We start from the raw sequence: 24,877 nt of genomic DNA, 5'->3' as shown, positions 1-24,877 counted from the left end.
CCTCAAAAGCCCCTCCCCCTAAATTACTACGCATTATTCTGATTCCCCTTGTGTTGGGGGAGGGGAGTTTAATGTCTTCCTCAACTTTGTGTGTGGTGAGTGGGGTGAAGGAGGGGGTGTAGATTATCCTCCTGGAGAACTGCAAATTCAAGCTTATCATTGTGGAACTGGGGATGGCTTTCTTCATGATTGGACAGACTGTATTATATTGGCTTACAGAAACATATGCTAAAGTAAAACACAGTACTCAGGGCAATTTTGGCCAGATTGATAACTGTTTCACTAATGAACATCAACATATGTAGTGAGGTTGGCAGATGAAAAACTCAATACATATCAGATGTTCCCTTCTTGGCCAATACACAGGGGCTCTTCTTAACATCTGGACAACTATTTCATTGCCCAAATAAAATATAACATCAAATCTTATGAGCAAACAATCCCAAATGTACTTACTACGTAATTCCCAGGAGATGCTGAAGAGTATGGTATCTGGAACATGAATAGGACAAAGAAATATATATTTTGATTCATGTGACAGTATGGAGACTTACCTAAAATGAAGCTATTTTCTGACTTTTATCAAGTTTTAAAATGTATCACAAAGGATGGCAAAGAATAAAGTCGTGTATCTATCTGAGTGCCAGAAAAACGAATAAATTCAACATTATCTTGAATTTATAAAAAAGATGGGATATAGGTCAAGAGGAATTTAGACAGAATTATAGCCTCAACTTATATTCATTTCAGAGCAGTTGTACTTGCTGCTTGATGCTAATGACATTTATTTATTCTGTAATTAGAAAAATAAATATTTGTGCAGCTAAAAACCAGAAACCAGAGTTTTCAAATTAATAGCTTTTACAGATACAACTCCTAATTCATGTGCATTCTGGGATGCATTATTATTATTTTTTAAGATAGGTTTTAGGCTACTACATTCATGTGGTATGGGTCAATACTTGGTTTGCAGGCTTCACATTTTCCCCCTTTCTTTTCTAATTAGCTACTAGAAAATACGGTAATAAATGTATAAGATTTTATTAATGTAAATCTCCAAAAACTACTAATTTTGGGGGATTAGTTATGGGCAAGAAATTCTTTCCCTTCAAGTCAAGCTCTTAACCAAACTCTTTTTTAGAGATTACAGAGTATTAATACAACATTGCTATCATAATTTAAGAAATGAAAATTAGAAAACAGATATTTAAAACTAGGCCCTTGAGTATAGATTATTAATAAAGAGACCTAAGTCCAATATTTTCTTTTTTTCCACAGAAGCTCACTAGCTCACTTGCAGGAAGATTCTGCACATCCAGAGCAGATATTTTTGCCTTATTCTGGAAGAAGCCAACAAACTACTACCTTCTTTGAGGCAGACAGCCAGAACTGACCATCAGAATAGTGAAAAGATGATAGTGTCTTTACCCTAAACCCTTCCTCTACCTCAAAACCTTCCATATAATTAAACATAAAGATAATATGAAACTTAAAAGTAAGAAGAAGGAAGTATGACAAAGTTATGATTTTCCTTTAGTGGATAATTCATTCAAGGGGAAAATATTTAATATTAAATTATTTGAAAATTCTCTCCTTGTTTGGTGTCCATGCTTTGCCTTAAGCATGGACTACATGCCTCTGAGGTCCCTGCTTGGTCTGCCTTTCGGTAATTCAGTCCTGCAGATGGTCATGACCAGCCTGCCCAGCATCACTAATGATGAGGATTACGTCCACTAGGAGTACTGAGATCTTGATGGCCAGAACACACTTAACTAAACATAGTAGTTGAATACAACTTTGCTCTCCCAGGGCCCTTTTGGTTCATGATCTACCACCCATCTTCTGCTTCTTATTTTAAACATGTACATTTGCTCCCTCCAAATCACCACCTTATCTGTTGGCTCCAATTTTCATCTCCTTATAACCTTAGTAACTGGCCCATGTTCTTCTACCTCTCTCTAGTGCCTACCGTCGTTCTTCACCAACTTTCAAAACATGACCTAACTAACCATGCTTTAAACCTTTGGAATTTAGGGGTGCCAGTGTGGTTCGGTTGGTTAAGTGTCTGACTCTTGATCTCAGCTCAAGTCTTGATCGCAGGCTCATGAGTTTAAGCCCTGCATGAGTTCGAGTCCCGAGTTCAAATAGATCTTTGGAATATATATTTCACTGCCTTCCTTCACTTTACAATATACTTCCTTCTCCTCCATTTGTGAGTATGACCACATCCTAGAACTAAGAACTAAGAACTAAGAGATCTAAACTCCCTTGCCTGACACTTTCTTATTCCTCATGTCACTCACAAATATTATTCTGTATTCTAACCAGAATCTTCTTCTCTTACAATTCCTCCATATTTAAGTCCATTATTTCCCTACTAAATTGCCTCTGCCCCTCCCCCACGCCACTGTCAGCTTTTTGTTTCTTCAGTATTTTTAATTCATTATCCTAAAGTCTACATTGTTTTTTTAAAATATTTTATTTATTTATTTGAGAGAAAGAGAGTGTGAGAATGATCATGAGGACAGATGAAGCGGGGCAGAGGGAGAAGCAGACTCTCCTCTGCCCAGGGAGTTAGAGGACATGGAGTTTGATTCCAGGACCCTGGGTTCATGACTGAGCTGAAGGCAGCCCCTTAACTGACTGAGCCACCCAAGCCCGCCAAGCCTACTTTAATTTCCATCTCTTTGATCACCCCCTAGCCACATTTTTCTGTTTCACAGTAGGGATTTCCTGAAAAGAGACACAAAACAAAGGACAAGGTCCAAAATATAATCATGTTCTCCAATGTCAACCTAATCTTCACTATTATCTGGAAGCATTTTGGCTTGGCCTTTGGAAGCCCTGAGCATTCTAGTGGTGTGTAAACCCAATAAACTCAGGGAAGGAAAAGGTCCCAATTTGTAGCAAGTGCCAATTTATATGGTGTGAATATTCCCACATGGAAGATTTAGAGCTACCAATGATTTATCAATTAGCTCAAAGAATTCTTGAATAATTAACAATGACTTTTCTGAGCTGGGCTTCATGATGATTATAAAATCCTGATTTGGTAGTCAGTCGGCCCTTTTTCATATATTAAAGCTATCAAATTCTTGCTACACTTTCACCTTTAATTCAACACTCTTATTAATCGAATAGAATTTTATCCATTCATCCAGGCAGAAAAAAAAGATAATCTTTCTGCTTGTTTCCAGAGCTAGCCGTTCCAACTACCTCATTCTCCTAAGTCCTTGCTCCTTTTCTGGTTTTTAATTTCTCCTTCTTCATGATTCCTTTATGCACAGTTAAATACAATAAAACATTTAAAAATACTTGAATTTTTACCTCATCTAGTCCAATTTCTTTCCATGTGTCCTGTCAAGCTCTTGGCTTATACTCACTGTTTCTACTTCATATTCTTTGGTGCCCTCATTAAAAGAAAAAGAACATTTGGGCTCCTACCCCTAGGAGCACTTCAGTGAACCTTTACTCTTGAAAGTTACCAGTCACCTGACAGCCTAGTGTGAGAGACATAAAATATAACAATACAGGTAGAAGTATGTGGGTACAGAAGATATTTGAGCTGGGTAGCTGACTTACAGAGAGTAAATGACCACTAGAAAGCTAAAGAGAAGGATCAGCATTAAAGAAAGAGAGAGAGAGAAGGGAAGGAAGGAAGAGAGGGAGAAAGAAAGAGAAGAAATATGAGAGTATACAGTTTATTAGGGAAATGGTATATAATCACAGTGTGGTACTTATAGGAAATTGAAATAAAAGATAAGCATATATGGTCAGACTGTGAATGAATTTATACTGTAGGAAATAGGGAGTCACCAGTTTGAGAGAGACATGTTCAAATTTATATTTTAGTAAGGTAACTCTAGTTCATCACGGAATATGAATGGAAGTTAGGAGTCTATTGCAAAAGGTCTAGGCAAGAGATTTCAGTGTTGTGGGCAGTGCTGATTAAGATAAGCAGGAATTTATTCTTCTCCTATGAAACAAGATGGGATTGGGAGGGAGACAAACCATAAATGACTCTTAATCTCACAAAACAAACTGGGGGTTGCTGGGGGGAGGTGGGATTGGGAGAGGGGGAGCGGGCTATGGACATTGGGGAGGGGAGGCGAACCATAAGAGACTATGGACTCTGAAAAACAACCTGAGGGTTTTGAAGGGTCAGGGGTGGGAGGTTGGGGGAACAGGTGGTGGGTAATGGGGAGGGCACGTTTTTCATGGAGCACTGGGTGTTGTGCAAAAAGAATGAATACTGTTACGCTGAAAAAATAAATAAAATGGAAAAAAAAAAAAAAAAAATAAACCCCCCCCCCCCCCAAAAAAAAAAAGATAAGCAGGAATAAGAAAATTTGAAAGACTTTTCACAAATGTACTTGGCAGGTCATGGTGACAAACTAGGTGTGGTGGATAAGGGAAGGCAGAAGTTACGGCAATTCCTAGCTTTCCAGCTTGGTGAGTGGGTGAGTGATAGTGCTACTAATTTATATGTAAGGAATTCAGGAACAGGGGCAAGTTTGGGGAAATATCCAACACGTTGAATTTGAAGGCACTAGTAGACGGTGAGGTTTATCTGATCAACAGATATTTAGAAATCTGCATCAAGAAATTAGTAGAGATTAGGGCTAGAGATAAAACTTCAACTGAATACATTTCCATTTTGTGCTGGGCGCCACACTTGATCTAGTGTTTTATTAGATTGAGTAGAAGATTTAACATTCCAAAACAAAGCTCCCTGTCTACCCCCTAAACCTCCTTCTTCTCTTGTATTTCTAGCGGAGTTTGTGTTATTCCTATTCTCCCTGATACCTGGATTCAAAGACTTGAAATCACCTTCCACTTTTTCTTTCTCTTTATCCCCAAAGTGTTTTTGATTCTATGTGTGAAATGCATACTTGTCATTCCTTCGATCACCACTCTACCTCAGGTTCTGATAACATTTTATAAAACCTGTAACTATGATCCCCCAATGTCATTTCCCCATTACATCCATTTTATAGACTATCTTCCTAAAATATAGCGCTCTTCCACACAGATGATATGGTTTAGATTTTTCCCTCACGGCTCTTTTCCCCTTTTCTGCTTTGTCACCTTCTTCACCTTCCCAGACAATCTGTCCCCCTAACCACTAACAGCTTAATTCTTTATTTTGTCCAAGCTTTTTTCCACCTCTAGTGTCCAAATTCTCCCAATGTGATTAATCTCCTCCTGCCCCTCTCCAGACTCCATACAAAATATCTATTAACGTAAACTGAAAGATGAAAACACAGATGTAGAAGATGAGTAAGATCGGAGAGCTAAAACAACAGAATCATAGAATTAAAAGAATTTTTTATTTGTCAGATGAGAAAATAAAGAGCTGTATGTACTGTCTGGTTAAGCTAGACAGATAATTCAAGATCTGTGACCAATAATTCAAATATTCTGAAATATTCTGACTCCTAATATCCATGACAGTGGTGCCATAGCAAGGGGAAGAGCAGAGTAGCTAGAGATTTTGGCTTCTTTTTAAAAAATGGTTAGTAGCGTTCTTCAACTGTGAAGTTTAAAAACACTTAGAAGCTACAGGGAAGGCGACATCAAGATACCCTCTGTGCCAGTGTAAAGTTGAAAATATTCTATAATTTTTTAGTGTTTTTTCTTTTAATGAGCATATATTTGTATAGAGCAGAACCTATCTGGAATAAGATATTTGTATTTCCTTTGGGTTTAATCATTACAATAGATTGCCATTTTTTTTTCTTTAAAGGAGTTTCTTCTTTCTTTTTCCTGTCACGTTAGTGAGTTGATGAATACGATGTTATATTGGGCATCTGTAGCTTTTGCTTATGTCCTCTTCTGCTAACAATTCCTTGAATTTTCTTCGGTGAACCATACCTCTTATTTTCCCATGTGGTTTGGGTGGGGCTCAGGTGGGGGCCTGTGTGACCTGGCCAGGTTGAAAGAGCATTGTAACCCCAGGTCATAATTCAGGAATGAGCACAGGACCCAAACTAAACAAATCTAGTTCAGTTAGTTATGCCCAATTTATATGTTTAAGTGATAAAGATTTGTGAGTTCAGTTCAGTTGTACTAAACTGAGAGCTCTGAGGATATACATCTGGGATTCCACACATGTCACACATGACAGCCTTCTTGTCATGACAAGGGAAAAAGGTAAGTGATGGAGACTGGGTCCTGATGACATTATCTGGATCCTTGGAATCAAATGTGCCCAAAGCAAATTTATATCCGGACTTTTCAGATACATAATCCAGTATGCATTCTCTCAATATGATCCTAGTCTGGTTGTTTTTCTGGACCTTTTAATCAAAAGCGTCCCAGACAAAGATAATTCAGGTATTTTCAATAATAGTGCTTGCTACTTTTTTTTTTTAAAGATTTTATTTATTTATTTGACAGAGACGGATCACAAGTAGGCAGAGAGGCAGGCAGAAAAAGGGGGGAAGCAAGCTCCCTGCTGAGCAGAGAGCCCGATGCAGGGCTTGATCCCAGGACCTGAGATCATGACCTGCGCTGAAGGCAGCGACTTAACCCACTGAGCCACCCAGGTGCCCCAATAGTGCTTCCTACTTAATGATGAGAATGTGCTATATAGGTAAACCCAAGTGCCCAGTTCCTTTGAAAGATACAAAAAAGGAAAAATCATTGGTGAATTTGTTAAAAAAAAAAAAACTTCCAAGAAGAATCTGAAGCCAATATTGTAATGTTCAGATCAAAGGAACTTTAAAGTAAAAATCAGAATTTTATTCTGAATTAAAAATATTGTCCTTTAAAAATGTTTCTTCTATGTTCTATGTAAAAGAGTGCCCAAAACTTTTGACTAAAATACTTTTTTTTCCTTAAAGATTTTATTTATTTATTTGACAGACAGAGATCACAAGCAGGCAGAGAGAGAGGGGGGAAGCAGGCTCCCCGCTGAGCAGAGAACCCAATGCAGGGCTTGATCCCAGGGTCCTGGGATCATGACCTGAGCCGAAGACAGAGGCTTTAACCCACTGAGCCACCCAGGTGCCCCTTGATTAAAATACTCTTACATGACAAAACTGTGGACCGATAAAAATGAAGCAAATAATAAATAAATATATTATACATAATGGTAGGCAGATTTTTTAACTTTCAGAGAAGTGGAAAACAGCAAGTCTAGAATGCACCCTGTTTTGGATTGAAATTGAAGCACTGGTGGGTACTCATGGTTTTAACCTATAGATAGATACAGAAAGATATAGAGGTGTATGGATATGTGCATGAACATACATCTAAATCCTAATTATGTTGGTTGAGAGGTTCTAGAAGCCATATCACTCCAATGGGTTCTAAGTATCATTCTCCACTAAAAGGAACCATGGCTCCTTAAAGAAATGGCTATTTCACGGCTAACATCGGGAAAATTCAGGATGAGTTGCAAGTGCTCAAAGAATAATGCAGACATGTCAAAAAGACAAATGAGGGCACCTGGGTGCTCTGACAGGTAAGTATGCTTTTGACTCAGGTTATGATCCCAGGGTTCCTGGGATGGAGTCCTGCACTGGGCTCCCTGCTCAGCAGAGCTCCCTGCTCTTCCTTTCCCTCTGCCCAACCCTCCCCACTTGTGATCTCTCCCTCAAGCTCTCTTTCTCTCAAATAAAGAAATAAAAATCTTAAAAACAAACAAACAAACAAACAACGGACAAATGATTCAGCTTGAAGGGGTTCCTACTGGTTTAATCTGGAATGATCTTAGCATCAAAAACCTATTGAATGAAATAAGAGTTCACAAGTACATTCGATATACCTGAATGAATGAATGGAGAAGAAAGAAAAAGTCTTTGTTAAGTAGAGAGTCAACTAATAAATGGGAGAAGGAAAAAAGAATTAGAAATCAGCCATTTGGAAACCAATAGAGCAAAAAAATCAAAACAAAAAAAACAAACTAGTTTGGTCAAGAGTCATGAATGTATACCAAACATAGCAGATGAAAGTATGAGGAAGAAGAGGATATGTACTGTAATTTCAAAGTATGTCTCCACAAGTCAATAATTACAAAAGGAAAAACAGCAATTTTACAATAGAGAAATTTGACAAGTACCACCCTTCACTAAGGGATTAGAGTTAACACTACAAGCAAGGGGACAAATCACCATCACATGCTTCCTGAGACGGTGCACTGAGAAAATCACATTACTACTGTGGCATTCCTACTAAATACGTATCACCTGAATCTAATCATGAGGAAATATCGGCCAGATTATGGCACATTCTGCAAAATAACTGCTTTGCATTCATCAAAACTGCAAGGTTAAGACAGAAAAAGAAAAGTTGAGGAACTGTCCTAGATTAAAGACCAAAAGACATGACGCATAAATGTAACAAGTGAACTGGGATTTTCTTTGGTTACCAGGAACATTGCTGAGACAGTTGGTGAAATCTGAGTGGGGTCTGCAGATTAGAAAATAGCATTACGTCAGTGCTTATTTTCTAATTTTGATCTTTACTGTAGTTATGAAGATAATGTATTTGCTTTTAGGGAACACATACTGACATATTTGGGGATGAAGGGTCATCATGTCAGCAACTTAAATACAGCTCAAATGGTCCAGGAAAAAATATGTACATGCAGAGAGTAGGAATCATAAAGCAAATACAGTATAACTTTAACACTCAGGACTCTGAGTGGTGCATGGGAGTTCTTTGTACTAGTCTTGCAACTCTTCTATAAATCTGGAGTTACATTGATATAAACATTTAAAGGAAAAGAAAACAGTATACAAAACATATCTGGAAACAGCAAAAACAGAATAATCAACTACTTGAAAATGTGGGCCTCAAGAGCCAGAGACTTACTATATTGATACAAAACAAAAAGTGTCTATAATTAAAAACACGGACAAGAAGTCTGAGGAATTTGGAAATCAAAGCAGTACAGAGGAGTTGTCACTAGAATAAAATCAATGGTATTTAGAGGGGAAAATCCCTCTTTAAGACTTTTTTTGCTTTGTTTCATGTGTAAGCCCTATGTTTTTGGCAGAAAGTCATCAGTCTTTTATGATTCTTTTTCTTGTTCTCAAAATCAATCATTTTTTCAGAGGAATGCTTTGCTGTTCTGAACTCAGGACGATGACCCCCTTTCTCTTTCTGAAGAGAAAGCTGTAAGCCTTCCTCACTTTTTTTCCTTATTGACATTTCTTCGAGTGAGGGGGAGATGTATCCACATGGGGCAGCTCTTAACACGAGGGATTGTTTTCAACTCTTACCTAACAACATGTGTGCTGGTCAAGTGCCCATTCACCATGACCACTGGATGGCCGTTTCACACACACACACCTCCTACCCTAAAATTCCTAGTGCTTTCTAGGGTCTAAAATAATTCAGAGCTGCTGACTTGTTAGAGTACATTCTCCTATCCACACTGCTTGGCTCCATGAAATTCTGAAGAGGTGAAGGACAGGAAAACTAAAAATTATCAGAAATATGCAGAACTCACTCTTCATTTCTGCTTCTCCCCCCTTATTCTTACTTGGATAATATACCCTCTTGGCACAAGGCACCATTCTCAGTATCAAATCCTGCTCACCTTCCTAAGTAGATTTTGAGGGAGAGAGTCTCCAGCCACGTGTGTAAAAGGTGGTCCTGCCGGAGGCAGGCAGTGTGGCAAGTGGAAGTTGCACGTGGCCTCCTGCAAGAGGCAGCAAAGGGAGCATGGACAGTGAGGAAGAAGAGTCTTCTTGCTTCTAGGTGGGAAGGCTTACATAGTTAAGGAGCGCTGTCTGTGCTTTTTAATCCAGTTTCAACAGATGTGCAGATAATAGAAAGTCTTTCCAGATTCTGGCAATAGGAAGATTGTCACAGTTTTCAGTGATATAAAAAATTGTTTTTTCCTGTATCTTTATGGGTATTTTATTTTAATTAAAGATTTTATTTATTCATGAGAGAGAAAGAGGTAGATAGAGAAGCAGGCTTCCTGCTGAGCAAGGAGCCTGACATGAACTCCATCCCAGGAGCCCTGGATGGCGACCTGAGCCAAAGGCAGACGCTTAACCAACTGAGCCACGCAGGCGCCCCTTTATGGGTATTTTAATAGCAAGTTGAAAGAACGGTGTCCTGAGCTGCTAGCCAGATGCCATTTTAAAGTGAAATCTTGAATGAATTTGAAAGGCGTATAGCAAGAAGCAAACAGAAATGTGAACTCTTCAAAAGCATATAGGCAAACCAAAGGAATTTTAGAAGATAAAGATACATTATAACATAATCCAGCATAACAGTATTATAGGAAGACTTGTTGAGATTAAATAGTATACTGAAGACCCAAATGAAAGCAAGATCATCACTTCTGTCCACCCCAAATGCTATTTCAATTAGCTATTGAAACCAAAGAGACAGGAAGATAAAATAATTTTTTTTCTCTAAAAATATGACAGCTGCTTACTTGATTGAGAAGAAAGTGGTTTTGCCTTAGAAGAGCAATGAATTTAGGATGATTCTTTCTATACCACACATACTTCACCTTAAATTGTCTTGAAGTTTAAATTAACCTTGAACATTGAATCACTTTCATGTTTATTTAGCTTTAAATCCACTGCCAGTCAATGAAGTTACCTCTGTGCATATTAGTAAAAGGCATCCCTGTTGGGCAGATATTCATAGACTTTACAAGTGGAGCACTAGCTGTACTGACTCCTTTGAGTGAGAAAACTTTGTGCAGTGCACACACAACACAGAGTTACACAGCAGACCTCTCTCACGTACTAAAGAAACTCAAAGTTTCAAAGTCAAGAAGGGAAAACATCACCAGGATCATCTAATTAAAATCATATTAATTTTAAGAACAAAAACTTAGTTTTCAACTTGTGCGTATATTTATGTGACATTATTAAGAGAGAAAAATATTTGTGAGTCAAACTGCTATCACAAAACATATTAGGAAAATTCACGGCACATTAGATATATAGATGTATAAGAACACCAGTTTGGCTGACAGGCACTGGACAAATGTGTACTTGCTTTCTGGGATAGTAAGAGAGCAAACCTAGGTGTAACAGTACAATAAATAAAATCATAATAACTCCGATAGAAATTGAGGTTATCTGGTAACTTAGTGATTATTATAGTTATTTTAAAAGATCAAATCATTTTATGACATATATATTAAAATAAAGGCTTCTGTAGTATACTCAAATCTTATTTTGTTTTATTTTTGGAAGTCTGTTAATCTACATAGAATGCATGTTTACATTAGACTGTGAAGTAAAAAAAATTATTAATTTAAAAAATTAAACATATTTTAAAAATATATATACAAAATATATTTTTGGAATGATTACTTTTTAAAAAAACTTAATATAACCAATTGTAGGACTTTTGAAAGCCACAGATTTTTGTTGCTAAATGCTACAACATGCAAAGAAAATTTAAAAATACATATACTCACTGAATTGGCATTTGTTGGGTTTGGCCAAGGTCTACCACCACCTGGACCCCTACAAGATAATATGATAAATGAAATTTTAACTTATGCTTTGAATGTTCACAGTAAGCAATAACAAATCATAAAGTATAATATTTACAATTCAGTTACCATGCAGTTCTAATTCAATACTGAAATTACTCTCTGTATTTTCATAGCTTTTGAGTTCTTTTTTTCCTAAAGATTTATTTACTTTAGAGAGAGAGAGAGGGAGAGCGCATGAGAGTAGGGGAGGGGCAGAGGGAGAGGGAGAGAGAGAATCTCAAGCAGACTCCATGCTTAGTGCACAGCCAGATGCGTGGCTCCATGTGAGGACCATTAGATCATGACCCGAGCTGAAACCAAGAGTTGTGTGCTTAATTGACTGAGCCACCCAGATATCTCAGCTTTTTTCTTTTTTTTGTTTTTAAATTTTAAAAAGATTTCATTTATTTGACAGAGAGAGATCACAAGTAGGCAGAGAGGCAGGCAGAGAGAGATGGGGGGAAAGTAGGCACCCTGCTGAGCAGTGGGCCTGATGCGGGACTTGATCCAGGACCCTAAGATCATGACCTAAGCTGAAAGCAGAGGCTTAACCCACTTAGCCACCCAGGCACCCAGCTTTTTTATTTCTTTAATCAAAAAATTTTATCATTCCACAAAATGGTTTTCTTCTCAAATCAAACTACTTTGGGTAGGCCCAGTTTTATTTTAAGTTAAATTACTGTAATAAACACTAAAAGCGATAATCACCTGTAAATGTAAATGTATGTGTATATATATATATACCTGAATCATTATGTAAACATACTTTTGCAGCAAAAATCACTAATTTCTTTTTAGATTTTATTTATTTATTTATTTGACAGAGAGAGAGAGAGAGATCACAAGTAGGCAGGGAGGCAGGTAGAGAGAGAGGGGAAAGCAGGCCCCCTGCTGAGCAGGGAGCTCAATGTGGGGCTCGATCCCAGGACCCTGAGATCATGACCTGAGCCAAAGGCAGAAGCTTAACCCACTGAGCCACTCAAGCACCCCCAAAATCACTAATTATTAAACAAACATAAACTGTAATCCTATGACATAAATATATATCATTCAAAATTAAAATGAAATTATTTAAAAAATATCAATATACATAAAATGATTGCTCTTATTAAAGTACAAATAAATATATAGCAAATGTGATTAAATTGGGCTCTTTAAAAAAATCCCACAGACTATCACAGATTATATATTACTTTGTATATTATTTTATATCTCTTACAGTGCTACTGATAATTTAGCTATTTTTTTAAAAATTTTATTTTATTTTTTCAGTGTTCCAATATTCATTGTTTATGCACCACACCCAGTGCGCCATGCAACATGTGCCCTCTTTAATTTAGTTACTTTTTAAAAATGGAATTACACTTCTTGTTTTCATAATTACAGTTCAAGACAGTAGCCACAGTAAATCTAGGAAAAATAGGAAGTAACCTATGCCAATGTATGTTAGTATATTACTTCATTTTAGGGTGGTGGATAATGTTTTGTATTCTATAGCTTAAAAGGACATGAATATTTTAAAACAAACTTAATGCCTAATTAAGTAAAAAAGGTCTCTTGTTCTCATGCTTTAGTATTAAGTATATCTAAGTAAATACTGCTTAATAAAAAGTAGACTGCTGTCAGCAGGTCCTCTGTAATTAGGGTCACTCAAAAATTCCCTTTTCCCTCTAATTGCATTGAAAGACAGAGGAAATTTTTAATTAAAAAAAAAAAGTCCCTTGATTCTTATTTTAGGGACCTTAAACCTGAAATTCAATGTATTAGATAGAAGCTATCCAACTTGGACTATTTAGAACAGTTTTTCATTTTGTTTTAGAATTTCCCAGGGGTATAAACAACAGGGAAGTGCATGAAAATTCTGTCCATGGGTTTTATCAGGGTGCCCAAAAACAATTTCCCCCAATTCTGCTTGAGGAATAAGGGATAAAATAAGATGCCAGAGAGGAGTTGGTCCAAGTACTGCGCACAGGGAGAGGTTAAGGGCATTTTTACTGTATCTGGAAACTGATGCCTCTTAAAATGGTGATGACGATGATTTTCCAGCACTTTAGAAAGATAATTGTACATCAGGATTTAATGTCTTAATGAATGGAAAGTGAGGTAAAACATAGGATATGATCTAGTAAAATGTTTGATTTGTTTGATGTTAATCCACATTGTTTGTTTGATGTTAAAGAAGTATAATAAAGAAATTGGGAAATATTTATCTTAAAACAGCATAAAAATATACTATTTCCAAATCATGGCAAAAATTTGTATATAATGATGTTATGTTGATAATGATCTCATAATTTTGACATATTATGTTTAAAATAGGACTATGTAAGATTAAATATAATAAAATATTTTACTTACCATTTAAAAATTATTTGTTAGATTAACATGCTAAATTGTTAAATAATTAAACATTTTACTGAAAGAAATATCATTAAATTGAATGTTAAATGTTACATTTATTATCAGTAACAATACTTTTTATGCATTTCAATTATTTGACAAATAATAATCTAGTCTCAGCACACTATTATTTCATATTAGATTGCATTTAATATGATAGTGATTTCATATGATCTAAAGGATTTAATATGATAATTCACATGGATAAGCTATATTTTCCCCAATTATGCCACTGTTTGAAAACATTTTAAGTTTTACAAATAGTGCTAAATAAAATGGGGCCATATGAGTGAGTAGTTCTTTTAGAGCAATTACTCAAGTTCAGGGGCACCTGGGTGGCTCAAGTGGTCAGGTGTGTGACTCGATTTCAGCTCCGGTCATGATCTCTGGGTAATGGGATAGAGCCCTCTGTCAGGCTCCATGCTCGGTGGGGAGTCTGCTTGAGATTCTCTCCCTTTACCCCTTCTCTTTCTCTCTTCCCTCCTCTCTCTTAAATAAATAAATAAATGTTTTTTGTTTTTTGTTTTTTTAAAAAAGAACAACTACTTAAGTTCAGTAATTCCCAGTCCTTTTGAGGACCCTCATTATTATCAAGAAAATAACTTATGAACTATGATAAAGGCATTATTTTGAAGGTAAGTTTCTATATAGGTATAGTTTGAAGTAGAATCAGGTTAGCCTCATTTAAAAATAAAGCAAAATATGGAATTTAAAAGAAGTAGGTATTTTTTGGTAAGGGTATACAGATATGAAATCCAAGCAACTATGATGACTGTAGAGAAAAATCCTCTTTTCTTCTATAATACAGTTGTTTGATTTCAAAATAATAACTACCCAAATTTTATCATTCTATAGGATAACAAGAAGGTCTAGGTCCTTTGAAATCCTTTGTCCTCTTCATTTCTATAGAACACCAACATATAAAAAGTTGAATTAGGCATGCTGTAATGCTGAATCCTAAATTCTCTGGAAATCTGTAAAAGTACAGTTAATTTATTGTTTTTGTTTTTTAAAGATTTATTTATTCAAGAGCGAGTGAGCAGGGAGAGAGGCAGAAAGAAAGGGAGAGAAAGAATCATCAAGTAGACACCCCACTGAGCACAGAGCCCGACATGGAGATCTAACTCATGACCCTGAGAGATCATGACCTGACTTGAGCTAAAATCAAGAGTGGGATGCCTAACTGACTAAGCCATCCAGGCACCCCTAAAAATGTAGTTAATTTAGAAATAGAGTTTCTTTTAAAAAATTATCTGTAATGCATTTGAAAACATTTATATTCTGGCTATAGTCTGTAAATTCTACTTTAGATTACTGAAATTATTTATAAAAATAGTAGTTAAAGAGACATTAAAAATATACTCTTAATTTGAGATGACACTACGTATAACTTATCCTGAGTTTAGAGCACAGAAATATAAAAATTATATCAGAATTATTATTTTCTTTGGAAATAACCAATTATTTTTTAAATAACATTATCAAAATTTTGTTCCAAATAGTTTCCTAGTTAAAATACAGTATTTAATTACTTTAGTGGGCACGGTTGGATGTTATTTTCATTGTCATTATACTTTCATGGCAAACAAGAAAATGTGACAAGCTAAAGAAAACTCATCCAGAAATGGTTCTCTGGCAGGTCCCACCTGACCTTAGCACAGAAATATCTTAGACTGTTAAAAACATAGCTTAAAGTAACACTATCAGGTGCCTGGATGACTCAGTTTCATCTCAGGTCATGATCCCAGATCATGTCATCCCAGATCAGGTCATGATCGAGTCCCGCAGGCTCCCTGCTCGGTGAGGAGTCTGCTTTTCCCCCTGACTCTCCCCCTTCTCATGCTTTCTCTCTCTTTCAAATAAATAAGTAAAATCTTAAAAAAAAAAAAAGTAACACTGTCCCGATGCCTTTTTCTTTGATTTTTAAGTTACCCAACATGTAAAAAAGTCACATGAAGAAAGCCACAAATGCTAGTTCGAAATACTTATTTGGAAAAATAAAAAAGGGGTACTTATTTGCTATAACATAGTAAGATTTAGTATCTTTATTTTAAAGATATTAAATCATTAAATTTCAATAAATTTTACTCTATTGAGTACAATGGACATAATATGTTTTATTTTTTGTATCTCTTTAAATTCACTTTTGCTTTGCTGGGGCCAATATCAACACAAAAATAATTCTCTCTAGTTGGATCATCCATTGGATGGGAATTTGGATCAGAACTTCCTTGTTTGAAGGAAATATTTACATTTTCATTGTTCTTTAAGAATATCCTAATTTACAGAAAACTGAAAATTATATATATAAACCCAAATAAAAGTCAAAGGTAATGAATAATGGAAATCTGAATCTGGAAGGCTTCAAGGTTCTTTAAAAACCAGAAATTATATGAACAATAAAACATTATGTAATACAAAATATTTTAAAGCATTTGTGTATATTTAAATGAGAAACCCAAATCCAAGTATCAATAAAAATAATAATACTAAAAATTTGAGCCATATTTTTAGTCTCTATAGTCTAGGGAATTTAATGTACCCATTAAATGTTAATGTTTATCTGTTTAAGTGTACGTGAGAAAACAACTAGACAATTTTAAGCAGCGGAGTCTCTTAACAGTCACATAAAAATAACTTCTTTCTCTATACCCATAAAAACAGGTTGATCTAAAGTTGACCATATGGCTAATTATAGTGAAGTGTAATATATAAAATGACATTAGATACAATCTTAATATTTATTGATAAGTCTAGATTGATCATAATATTCAAATGTATACTGCTTACATCTGTACACAGTATTCAAAATTATATTCCCTAAAAGCTATTGCATTTTAAAATCAGAATCTCAGGTAGGTAAATTTTATATATATCTAAATCCTATTGGTGAGAGTTGCAGCTTTTGATGTAAGCATAAAGTATCACTCCTTTTTGTAACAACCATTAAAGGCTAAGTCTTTGAGGGATTTAAGAAGAGTCAGACTTCATGCCTACCCATTTTTACTTTAAAAGTGAAAAGACGTGATAGGAAAATTTGACCTACTTTTTCCCCTCGTTCTGTTAGTTTTGATTCTGGCTGGTATCCACTTATTAACCTATTTTCTATTTTAGGCAAAATTACTTTCCACGAAAATGGCTTCAGAAACTCACAAAAATCCCTATCTATATCAAAAGAGCTTATCTCATTATATCTTAAATGCCATTAAGTGATGGCAGAATTATCTAATTTGATATGTAAGTAACCAAAACATGGACTAATGGGAAATTATATTCAAGGAAACTACCCACAACCCTATATGGAACAGTTTCATTATTTATGGTAAGCTTTCTTTAGGCCACATCATGGAATTGATCCTTTATGAATTAATGAAAGTCATGAGCAAGCACCTGGTATATGTGGAACTTTGAGGGCAAGTTAGATAATGAAAAATAAATAAAAATCCCTTAACCGACAGTATTACTTTGGGTCTCTAGAAACACTATTGGCTTTGGGCTTGAAATGTCTTTTCAGTAAATAACAAACCAAACAACCAAAAAACTGTTAGTTTAGTCCTTATCCAAGCACATCTTAATTTTCAAACAAAAATTCATCCAATCATATGAAAAATTCTTTAATATAGAAGACACTACCAAAGAGAATTCTTGGTGGGTTACGAGTGGTACCAATAAAGCCAAAGTAAGGACTCTATGTAGGAATTAAAAACTTTTAGGAATTACTATATATCATTAAAATGAAGTTAATATCAATTGTCTGCTTCTAGGGAGTTACGTCATTGTCTTGGTGCCAGCGTCTCTTTGAAGGTTTTTTTTTTTTTTTTTTTTTAAGATTTTATTTATTTATTTGACAGAGAGACGCAGTGAGAGAGGGAACAGAACAGAAGGCGGGGGAGCTCAGTGCCGGGTTCAATCCCAGGACCCTGGGATCATGACCTGAGCTGAAGGCAGATGCTTAACCACTGAGCCACCCAGGCGCCCCTCTCTTTGTAGTTTTATATAGACTCTATGATCCTATGTGCTTAGTTATAAAAGACTCATTTTTAGATAAACAAATGAAACATGAAAATCTGGCTAAAAGTTGGCATTTGGCATTTGAAAATGGAAAAAATTATAAGCTGCAGAGAAGGCAGAAAAACAATATGTTGTGAAAATGTAGCAAACTCTACAGCTCATGCTTGGTTTATGTACTCTGGTTTCACTTTATACTACACAGAAATTGAGGTGCTTAAATTGTCTTACAAATTAGTGTGACTTCAGAAGACAGAAAATAGAATACTTTACTAAACAGGATAACATAGCATTTTGCTTACATGTTCATTCCAGGCATTCCGGGGCCACCTAAAGCATTCAGGGGGGGTCTCATTGCACCTCCATAGTTCTGTAATGATAACCAAGGGTCAGACTACCACAAAACAAAAAAACAAAACCAAAGAGGAGGGGGGAAAGAAAGGAGAGCAGGTTAATGATTTCCCTACATAACTCCTGATTGGATAAGGCCTGTGCAATTCATTCTCTGAAGGATCCACTCTTGTACTATTGCTTCTATCTTAATAATTACTTTGGTCCTCGTCTTTTAAAAACTACATGACTATGTAAGATCATTGGATCATGTTAAACGATTAAGGTATAGTTGCAATTATAATATTCACCATATCCTTATGAATTTTCCAATATCTGTACAACAGAGAACTTTTTCAAATAAAACATTTTATAAATCCAAAACTCTGTTTTTAAAGAACAGACCATTAGCATGTTGAAATTGCCAGACCCAGAACAATTACATAAAAGCTGAAGGAAAAAAATCTAACAGGTGAACCTAACATAAGAAAGCTGAATGCAAACTTCTGTTCACAAATAATATATCCCATAGAGAAATGTACGAATATACAAACACACAACAACATATGAAAACTAAAATGCACTTAAAATATGTATACATGAATTATATCATGCAACAGGCTTCTGTCAGCATCTCTTACATATATTCAAAGGAGAAAAACATTTTAATGTTTCAACATGCATATCATATTAGCTTACTTTAGTTTCCATTAGGGCCCAAAGATTGCTTTTTAACATTGTCATATTAATATATTTTGACATTATCAACTGCTTTCATGCTTGGCTTTCTGACAGCACTATTCTGCCAACTTTTCTCACTTTTTTTCCATTTCTTTTGCTGGCTCCTTTTCTTTTGCTAACTCTTGAAACGTTGTTTTCCTCCAAGTTCTAACCGCAGCATTCTTTTAAATAAGTTCATGTTTAAGGGTAATCTTATCTGCTACCATTAGTTCACAACTATTTAGGAATCCCAAATGTTTTCTATTTGGTCACGACATCCCTGCTAAGCTCCTGGATAACTCCCATGTTGAATGTCATTTGGATTGTTTCCATCGGGACACTGCTTCATGCTCAATACATCTAAAAGTAAACTCAGTGTTCTCTTCTCACAACTGCGTTCTTCATATTGCTTTCCTCAGTCAGTTCTGTGGCGTCCCTTGCCATACAACAACAGTCCAGGCTAAGAACCTCTGGGAGCCCAATTATGTCTCCTCCTTTTATTTCAATTCCCACATCCAGGTGGTTACCAAAGTCCCTTGATTTGACCTGTGAAATAGCTGTTGGAATAGTGCTTTCTTTCATATCACACTATTCTTTGCCACTTACTGAGACTAATGTACTGTCTTCATTGGTCTCTCTGACTTAGCCTTTCCCCCTCCCGTCTATTCTTCATGCTGCCTCCAGAACTATGATTCGAAAAGTCAGTCCTGTTTATGTCACCTAAAAGCCATGATGCCCCACACTGCCTCACAAATAACCTAATACTCAGCGTGGCTCTGTGATGGTATTCAGAGGTCAGCCCTAGCCAGTGTTTCCTGTATACATTTCCTATAATCTTTACCTTCTTTCCCTACTCCCAGCTATGCCCTCCAGCCTACTGGATTTCTTGCAGTTCAGAAACATGCAAGACACTTTTTCACTCGTGGTAACTCATGGCGTGGCCTTCTGTGTCGTAGGAGCTAAGATGACAAGGAAATAGTCAATGAGTTTGTTAACTCCAGAGTGTAAGCCACAGTTTATAAATAAATTACCTAGTTACACGTTCTTCTCATTGTTTATTTACTTTTTCTTTAGGGAAATCTTATTTAAACATCCCAGTTGTACATGCTATGGGATAGAATGGTTTCTACCCACAGCTGAGTCATTAGTTAGAAGATTAGTTAGTTCCCTTAACCTCTGGATCAAGCATGGTAGTGGTACCACCAATGTTAGCAAGAAGTCTCTGAGAAGAAAATAAGCCATTGGAAACAAAGTCTGGATGGTAAGGTATAATAGAAATGCTTCAAAAGAAAAGTCTCCTTCCATTTTTGGTCTTAGAAGATCTGTTTCATTTTATCGAGGAAAACATTAATTTTCTTTATAGCTCAGGACATAGAAAGACATTGGTTTGAACTTCTGTTTCCACAGCCCCATTTCCTCTGCCCCTCTTTCTTATATGTGTGATCACAGGCCAAACCTTCTCTTAATGATCAACTCAAACTTCATTTCCTTATCTGCAAAGTGATATCATGTCCTTTACAAGCTTGTTGGAGGATAAAATAAAATCATATAAAACACCTATCATAGTGCTTAGTGCATTAAGAGCATGGTACTTGGCGATCAAAAATTGTAGCCCTAACTCTTTCTTGTCACCATTAATAAGGGACCAACTTAAATGAGTCCTCTTCTCATCAGCTTCCCTTGAGCCTTCAACTTTCACAGAATTACATGCTTATTTAGGTACTGATTCCCTGACAGAGCATGCATATTTCTTTTCTAGATTTTTTTTTAACTGCATAATAGCTTTTCTTTATGTATTTGTGTCTCCTGCTGAACAGTAAGTACCTTGAAGATAGAATCTGTTTTACTCATCTTGGTATACCCAATGCTCTAGTATCACAGGAAATGAGTAAGGAATTATCCAATACATAATTTGATAGATTTACAAAATATTTTCATTTTGTGAATAATTTGAAGCATAAGAAAACAGGAAGACAAGAAAGAATAACAACTGGCTTTCCGAGTGGTATCAACAAAGGCAGAATGGAAAAAGCTAATTTAGAATCACTGAATTTTAAAGCGGATGGCAGCTATACAATTCCATCTGGTTTAATCTCTTTCTCAATGCAATGTTCCTGACAAAATGGCTGTTCAGATTCTGCTTGGAAAGTTTATAAAGAGTTTTTCCATGATTGGGCAGTTTACTTTCTAGAAAGTTCTTCCCCTTACTGAGCTGAATTCTACCTATCTGAAATTTGAAAATACAGAATCAGTTAACTCTCTCTTTACATGAGAGCTTATCATATATTTTCATCTCACCATATCTCTACCTCAGGTATTTGATTTAGAAATCACGGTATGTTCCTATTTGTATATAACTCATTTATCCTTCAGATTTCTGGAAGAACTAAAACTAATTGGATAGTTTTGGTGAATTTTTCTGTTAATCATATGGAATCTGGCAAGCATAAGAACACAGGCAAGGTAAGTGTATCTTATTACAAAAGCAAATAGAAAAATGTCTTCAAATATGGTATTAAGTAAGATTTTTCTTGATTAAGTAGGTAATTGTATATTACCACCAAAATTAAATTTAAAACAGGTAAAGGGGTGAAAAATATGCCAAGATTTGGAGCAAATTTTTATTTCTTCATTCATGCAATAAGTATCAAGCATATGTTTACTATGATCTAAATGTGCATTTGCCTAAATCAACATTATCTAAGAATCATTAGAAAAAAATATATATATATTTCTCTGTTCTTGGAATTCAGTTATTCCAATATATAATTATTTTCCTTCTCCATTAAACTGGTCTTAAGGTAAAAAAAAAATTATGGAAATAATATCTACGATCGAAAAGAGATGTGTTTTATGTTTGTATATAAAGCTAGAAACAATATTCCAGAGATTATTTCTATAATTCAACTAGAAAAAAGCAGATGCATTCTGTTCTTGGGTAACATCTGTATGGTTATAATATCTACTATGAGAATTATTTTTTTATTATCTTTCAAGAAACACAGATAACCTTTATACAAAATTTACAGTTTATAATGCATATGTTTCATATACCAGGTGTTACAGGTAAATATTTCATAAGAAAGCCTCATCCAAATTATTTTACCTCACATTTTACTTATCTGCCATTCATATTAATATGATTCCTTGTTCATTTAAGTACATGGTATGTAGAGTTTCCTTTAACCTTTGACATTTTCTATGCTGTGATTTAAAGAAGTTGTTGTAGGTAGTTCTGGCTTCTGAAGTAAATTCAAACCAAAACACCTTATTGCCCTCAAATTATGAAGAAACATATAGCAAGGGTACTAATCCAAATGGCAGAAATAAACTAATCTTTTGAGTTCAAAAATACAAAGAAAGAATTCACACTTACATGATAAACTTCAGTATTAAAACTCATCAATAAGAGATTATGCATCAGAAACATGTTTTCTTACTTTCTATTGTAATTTATTTATAACACAAAACACATAAACATAAAGCTAAATATTTATAAAACATAAAGACCAGTATGCTTTCCATCTATGCATTTTCAAATGAGATCTAAGTGTTCATAAAGCTTAAATAACCATTGGCATATCATTCAAACACCACAAAACCAACTCTTAACTCAGACTAGTTTTTAAAAAGTATTGAAAATATTGGTTTGGGATGGCAAAAGCTTGAAGAGCAGCTAGCTTAAAAATCAATGAACTGAATGAATAATGATAACTAAATTATAGGCATCACATTTTTATGTATATTTTAATATGTATCTATTATGAAAATCTTTTGGGAAAAAATCTTTCAAGTTCTGTAGAGCCAAACTGTCTTAGTTTATTAATGACTAAAATATATATTCAGTCAATGAATATCTTATAGATCTTATAAGTTCTAATTGCTATCAATAACTTCTGAGGGTTGGTCACATAAATCATCAACCTTAACATGAGTAGACATAGGGGAAAATAATTTAAATATCTAAATCGGAGTTTTATAAGATCTTAAGAAAATACATAAGAAATAAATGAGCCTAAATAAAAGAAATTATTTTTTTCTGACTCTGAGGATATCATGTCTATTAACATTTGGAGTTTTATTTTTTTTCATGTAATATGGTATCTCTGAAAATTTTGGTTATAATGCCTTTCATGTTTTAATATAGTTTTATACATATAACTATACATATATATTTTATTTAATATGGTTATATAAATATATGTTTTATTTAATAAGTCATATATATATATATTTTATGTTGGTTAGAAACACCTAGTTCTAACTCACATTATCTTGGTGTTAGATTATTAATTCTCTGACTCCTTTGAGCACAGAACAAAATACTAATTTAATTTTTTAAAAGTAGATACATGAAACAAGTTCCTAAAACTGGACTTACATAGCTATTCTTGGAAAGCATAAAGAAAATAAATTAATTCACTCTTTTAATCAACATTATGACATATTAATCTCTGAGCCATAAGGTAGAAATTTAAAATTTTGGATTTGGGATTAGTTTCTTTGAAATATAACATGATAAAATTAATTTTATCTCATTTAGTTTTCCCAAGAGAGACAAAAGAATGTTTTACCAAAAATAAACGATATCCTGTAATAGCATACTTGAAAAATGTCATGAACAGGTAGGACAGATTCAATCTCAGTGTGTACTTTTGGAAACTTTTAGAGAAGTAGGCTAACATCTGATATAGACTGATAGGATTATGCTTGTTCACTAAGACCTAAGACTTGTTCGCCTTGTTCACTAAGACTAAGATTTCTAAATAGCTATTGTTTTCATATTCTATGAAGAAATGGTTGTAGGTAAGAAACTATCAATGACATTCTTTAAAAGACTTATAGAAATATATTCTATGTTGTTTATTCTGTTTCATATCTTATATCAACTGTGTTTTATTTAACTTATTTAATTTCCATGCTTATCTTTTATAATAATTGCTGTAAATTTTTTTAGACTTCCTCAGCTTGGTTAACAAAACAGTAATTAATAGCTGTCTTTTTATAGTAATTCCTTTAATGTATTTCTACACAATATAGTTTTTCAAATGTACTAACGGCATATATGATAGCACCTGTTAAAATATGGTTTGTTGTTACATCAGTTTGTACATGTCATAGATATTATGTCCTCAAGAGCCTAATAACTGTTATATCAAGCCTCTAATGCATATAATAAAAGTCAGCAAATGATATCATTTGTTTATGTATAAGATGAAGGCAAAAACTCAGCATCTAGTTTTTGTGTTGATTATTTACCTGTGGTCCTAAGGGCACCATTCCTCTTGGAGGAGTCATTCTCTGCATTGGCCCACCCATATTTGGATGCCCTTTAAAAAAAAAAAAAGAGGTATGAAGATATTAGCAATAAGTGCTAAACCAGGAGATGGTAGCCTCCTTTCTACTTGGTGTTAAACCTTACTTAAAAGGGACCGGGTCATGGACTTCATTTCATCTTGGCTTCCATGGCTACTTTTCTGTCTCTTATGACTACTTGCCCACATTCTCCATTCATTGAGACTGAATTTTTCTTCCTACTTTGTGCTGAAATGTATCTCTCATACCATCTGCACCTTTTACCTTGGAATAGTGTAATAGAGCCACACACCTCTGTGGTACCTAAATAGCTCTGTTGGAGGGACCTGATTATTGATTTTTGTTAAATTAATTAAGTCATTGCTTACTTAGCATCTTCTTTTCCTCCTGCTCATCTTTCAGATGTACTATCTGAAAAAGGCAGAAGAAATCCTAAAGGAAATAATCATTTTAATTCTCACTTGTTAGAAGTTATATAAAAGGTTTTAGAAGTTATTAGTTAAAACATGGATTTTTAGATATTTAATACTTCAGTTTCTTATGTGATCACCACCATCATATCATGCATAATTAAGAGTTAGCTGAGGAGTGCCTAGGTGGCTCAGTTGGTTTAGTGTCTGCCTTCAGCTCAGATCATGA

At 34.8% G+C, this 24,877-nt stretch overlaps 1 protein-coding gene across 4 annotated transcripts in view; it reads right to left on the bottom strand.

The window, feature by feature from the left end:
* SSBP2 (single stranded DNA binding protein 2) overlaps positions 1–24,877 on the bottom strand; it is a 305,659-nt gene that overhangs the window by 27,226 nt on the left and 253,556 nt on the right. For 2 of the 4 annotated variants that reach the window (XM_046000543.1, XM_046000541.1), the window contains 4 exons: positions 24,182–24,252; positions 18,175–18,266; positions 11,405–11,453; positions 457–492 (listed from right to left, as the gene is read on the bottom strand). In XM_046000543.1, coding sequence (XP_045856499.1) covers positions 457–492; positions 11,405–11,453; positions 18,175–18,266; positions 24,182–24,252 — 248 coding nt within the window. The remainder of the gene's footprint in view (positions 1–456; positions 493–11,404; positions 11,454–18,174; positions 18,267–24,181; positions 24,253–24,877) is intronic. The other 2 variants (XM_046000544.1, XM_046000542.1) reach the window with 1 other exon arrangement.

This window comes from Meles meles, chromosome 3 (genome assembly GCF_922984935.1).
Source record: "Meles meles chromosome 3, mMelMel3.1 paternal haplotype, whole genome shotgun sequence".
Lineage (NCBI taxonomy): Eukaryota > Metazoa > Chordata > Mammalia > Carnivora > Mustelidae > Meles > Meles meles.
This window is presented reverse-complemented; position numbering and strand designations above follow the sequence as displayed.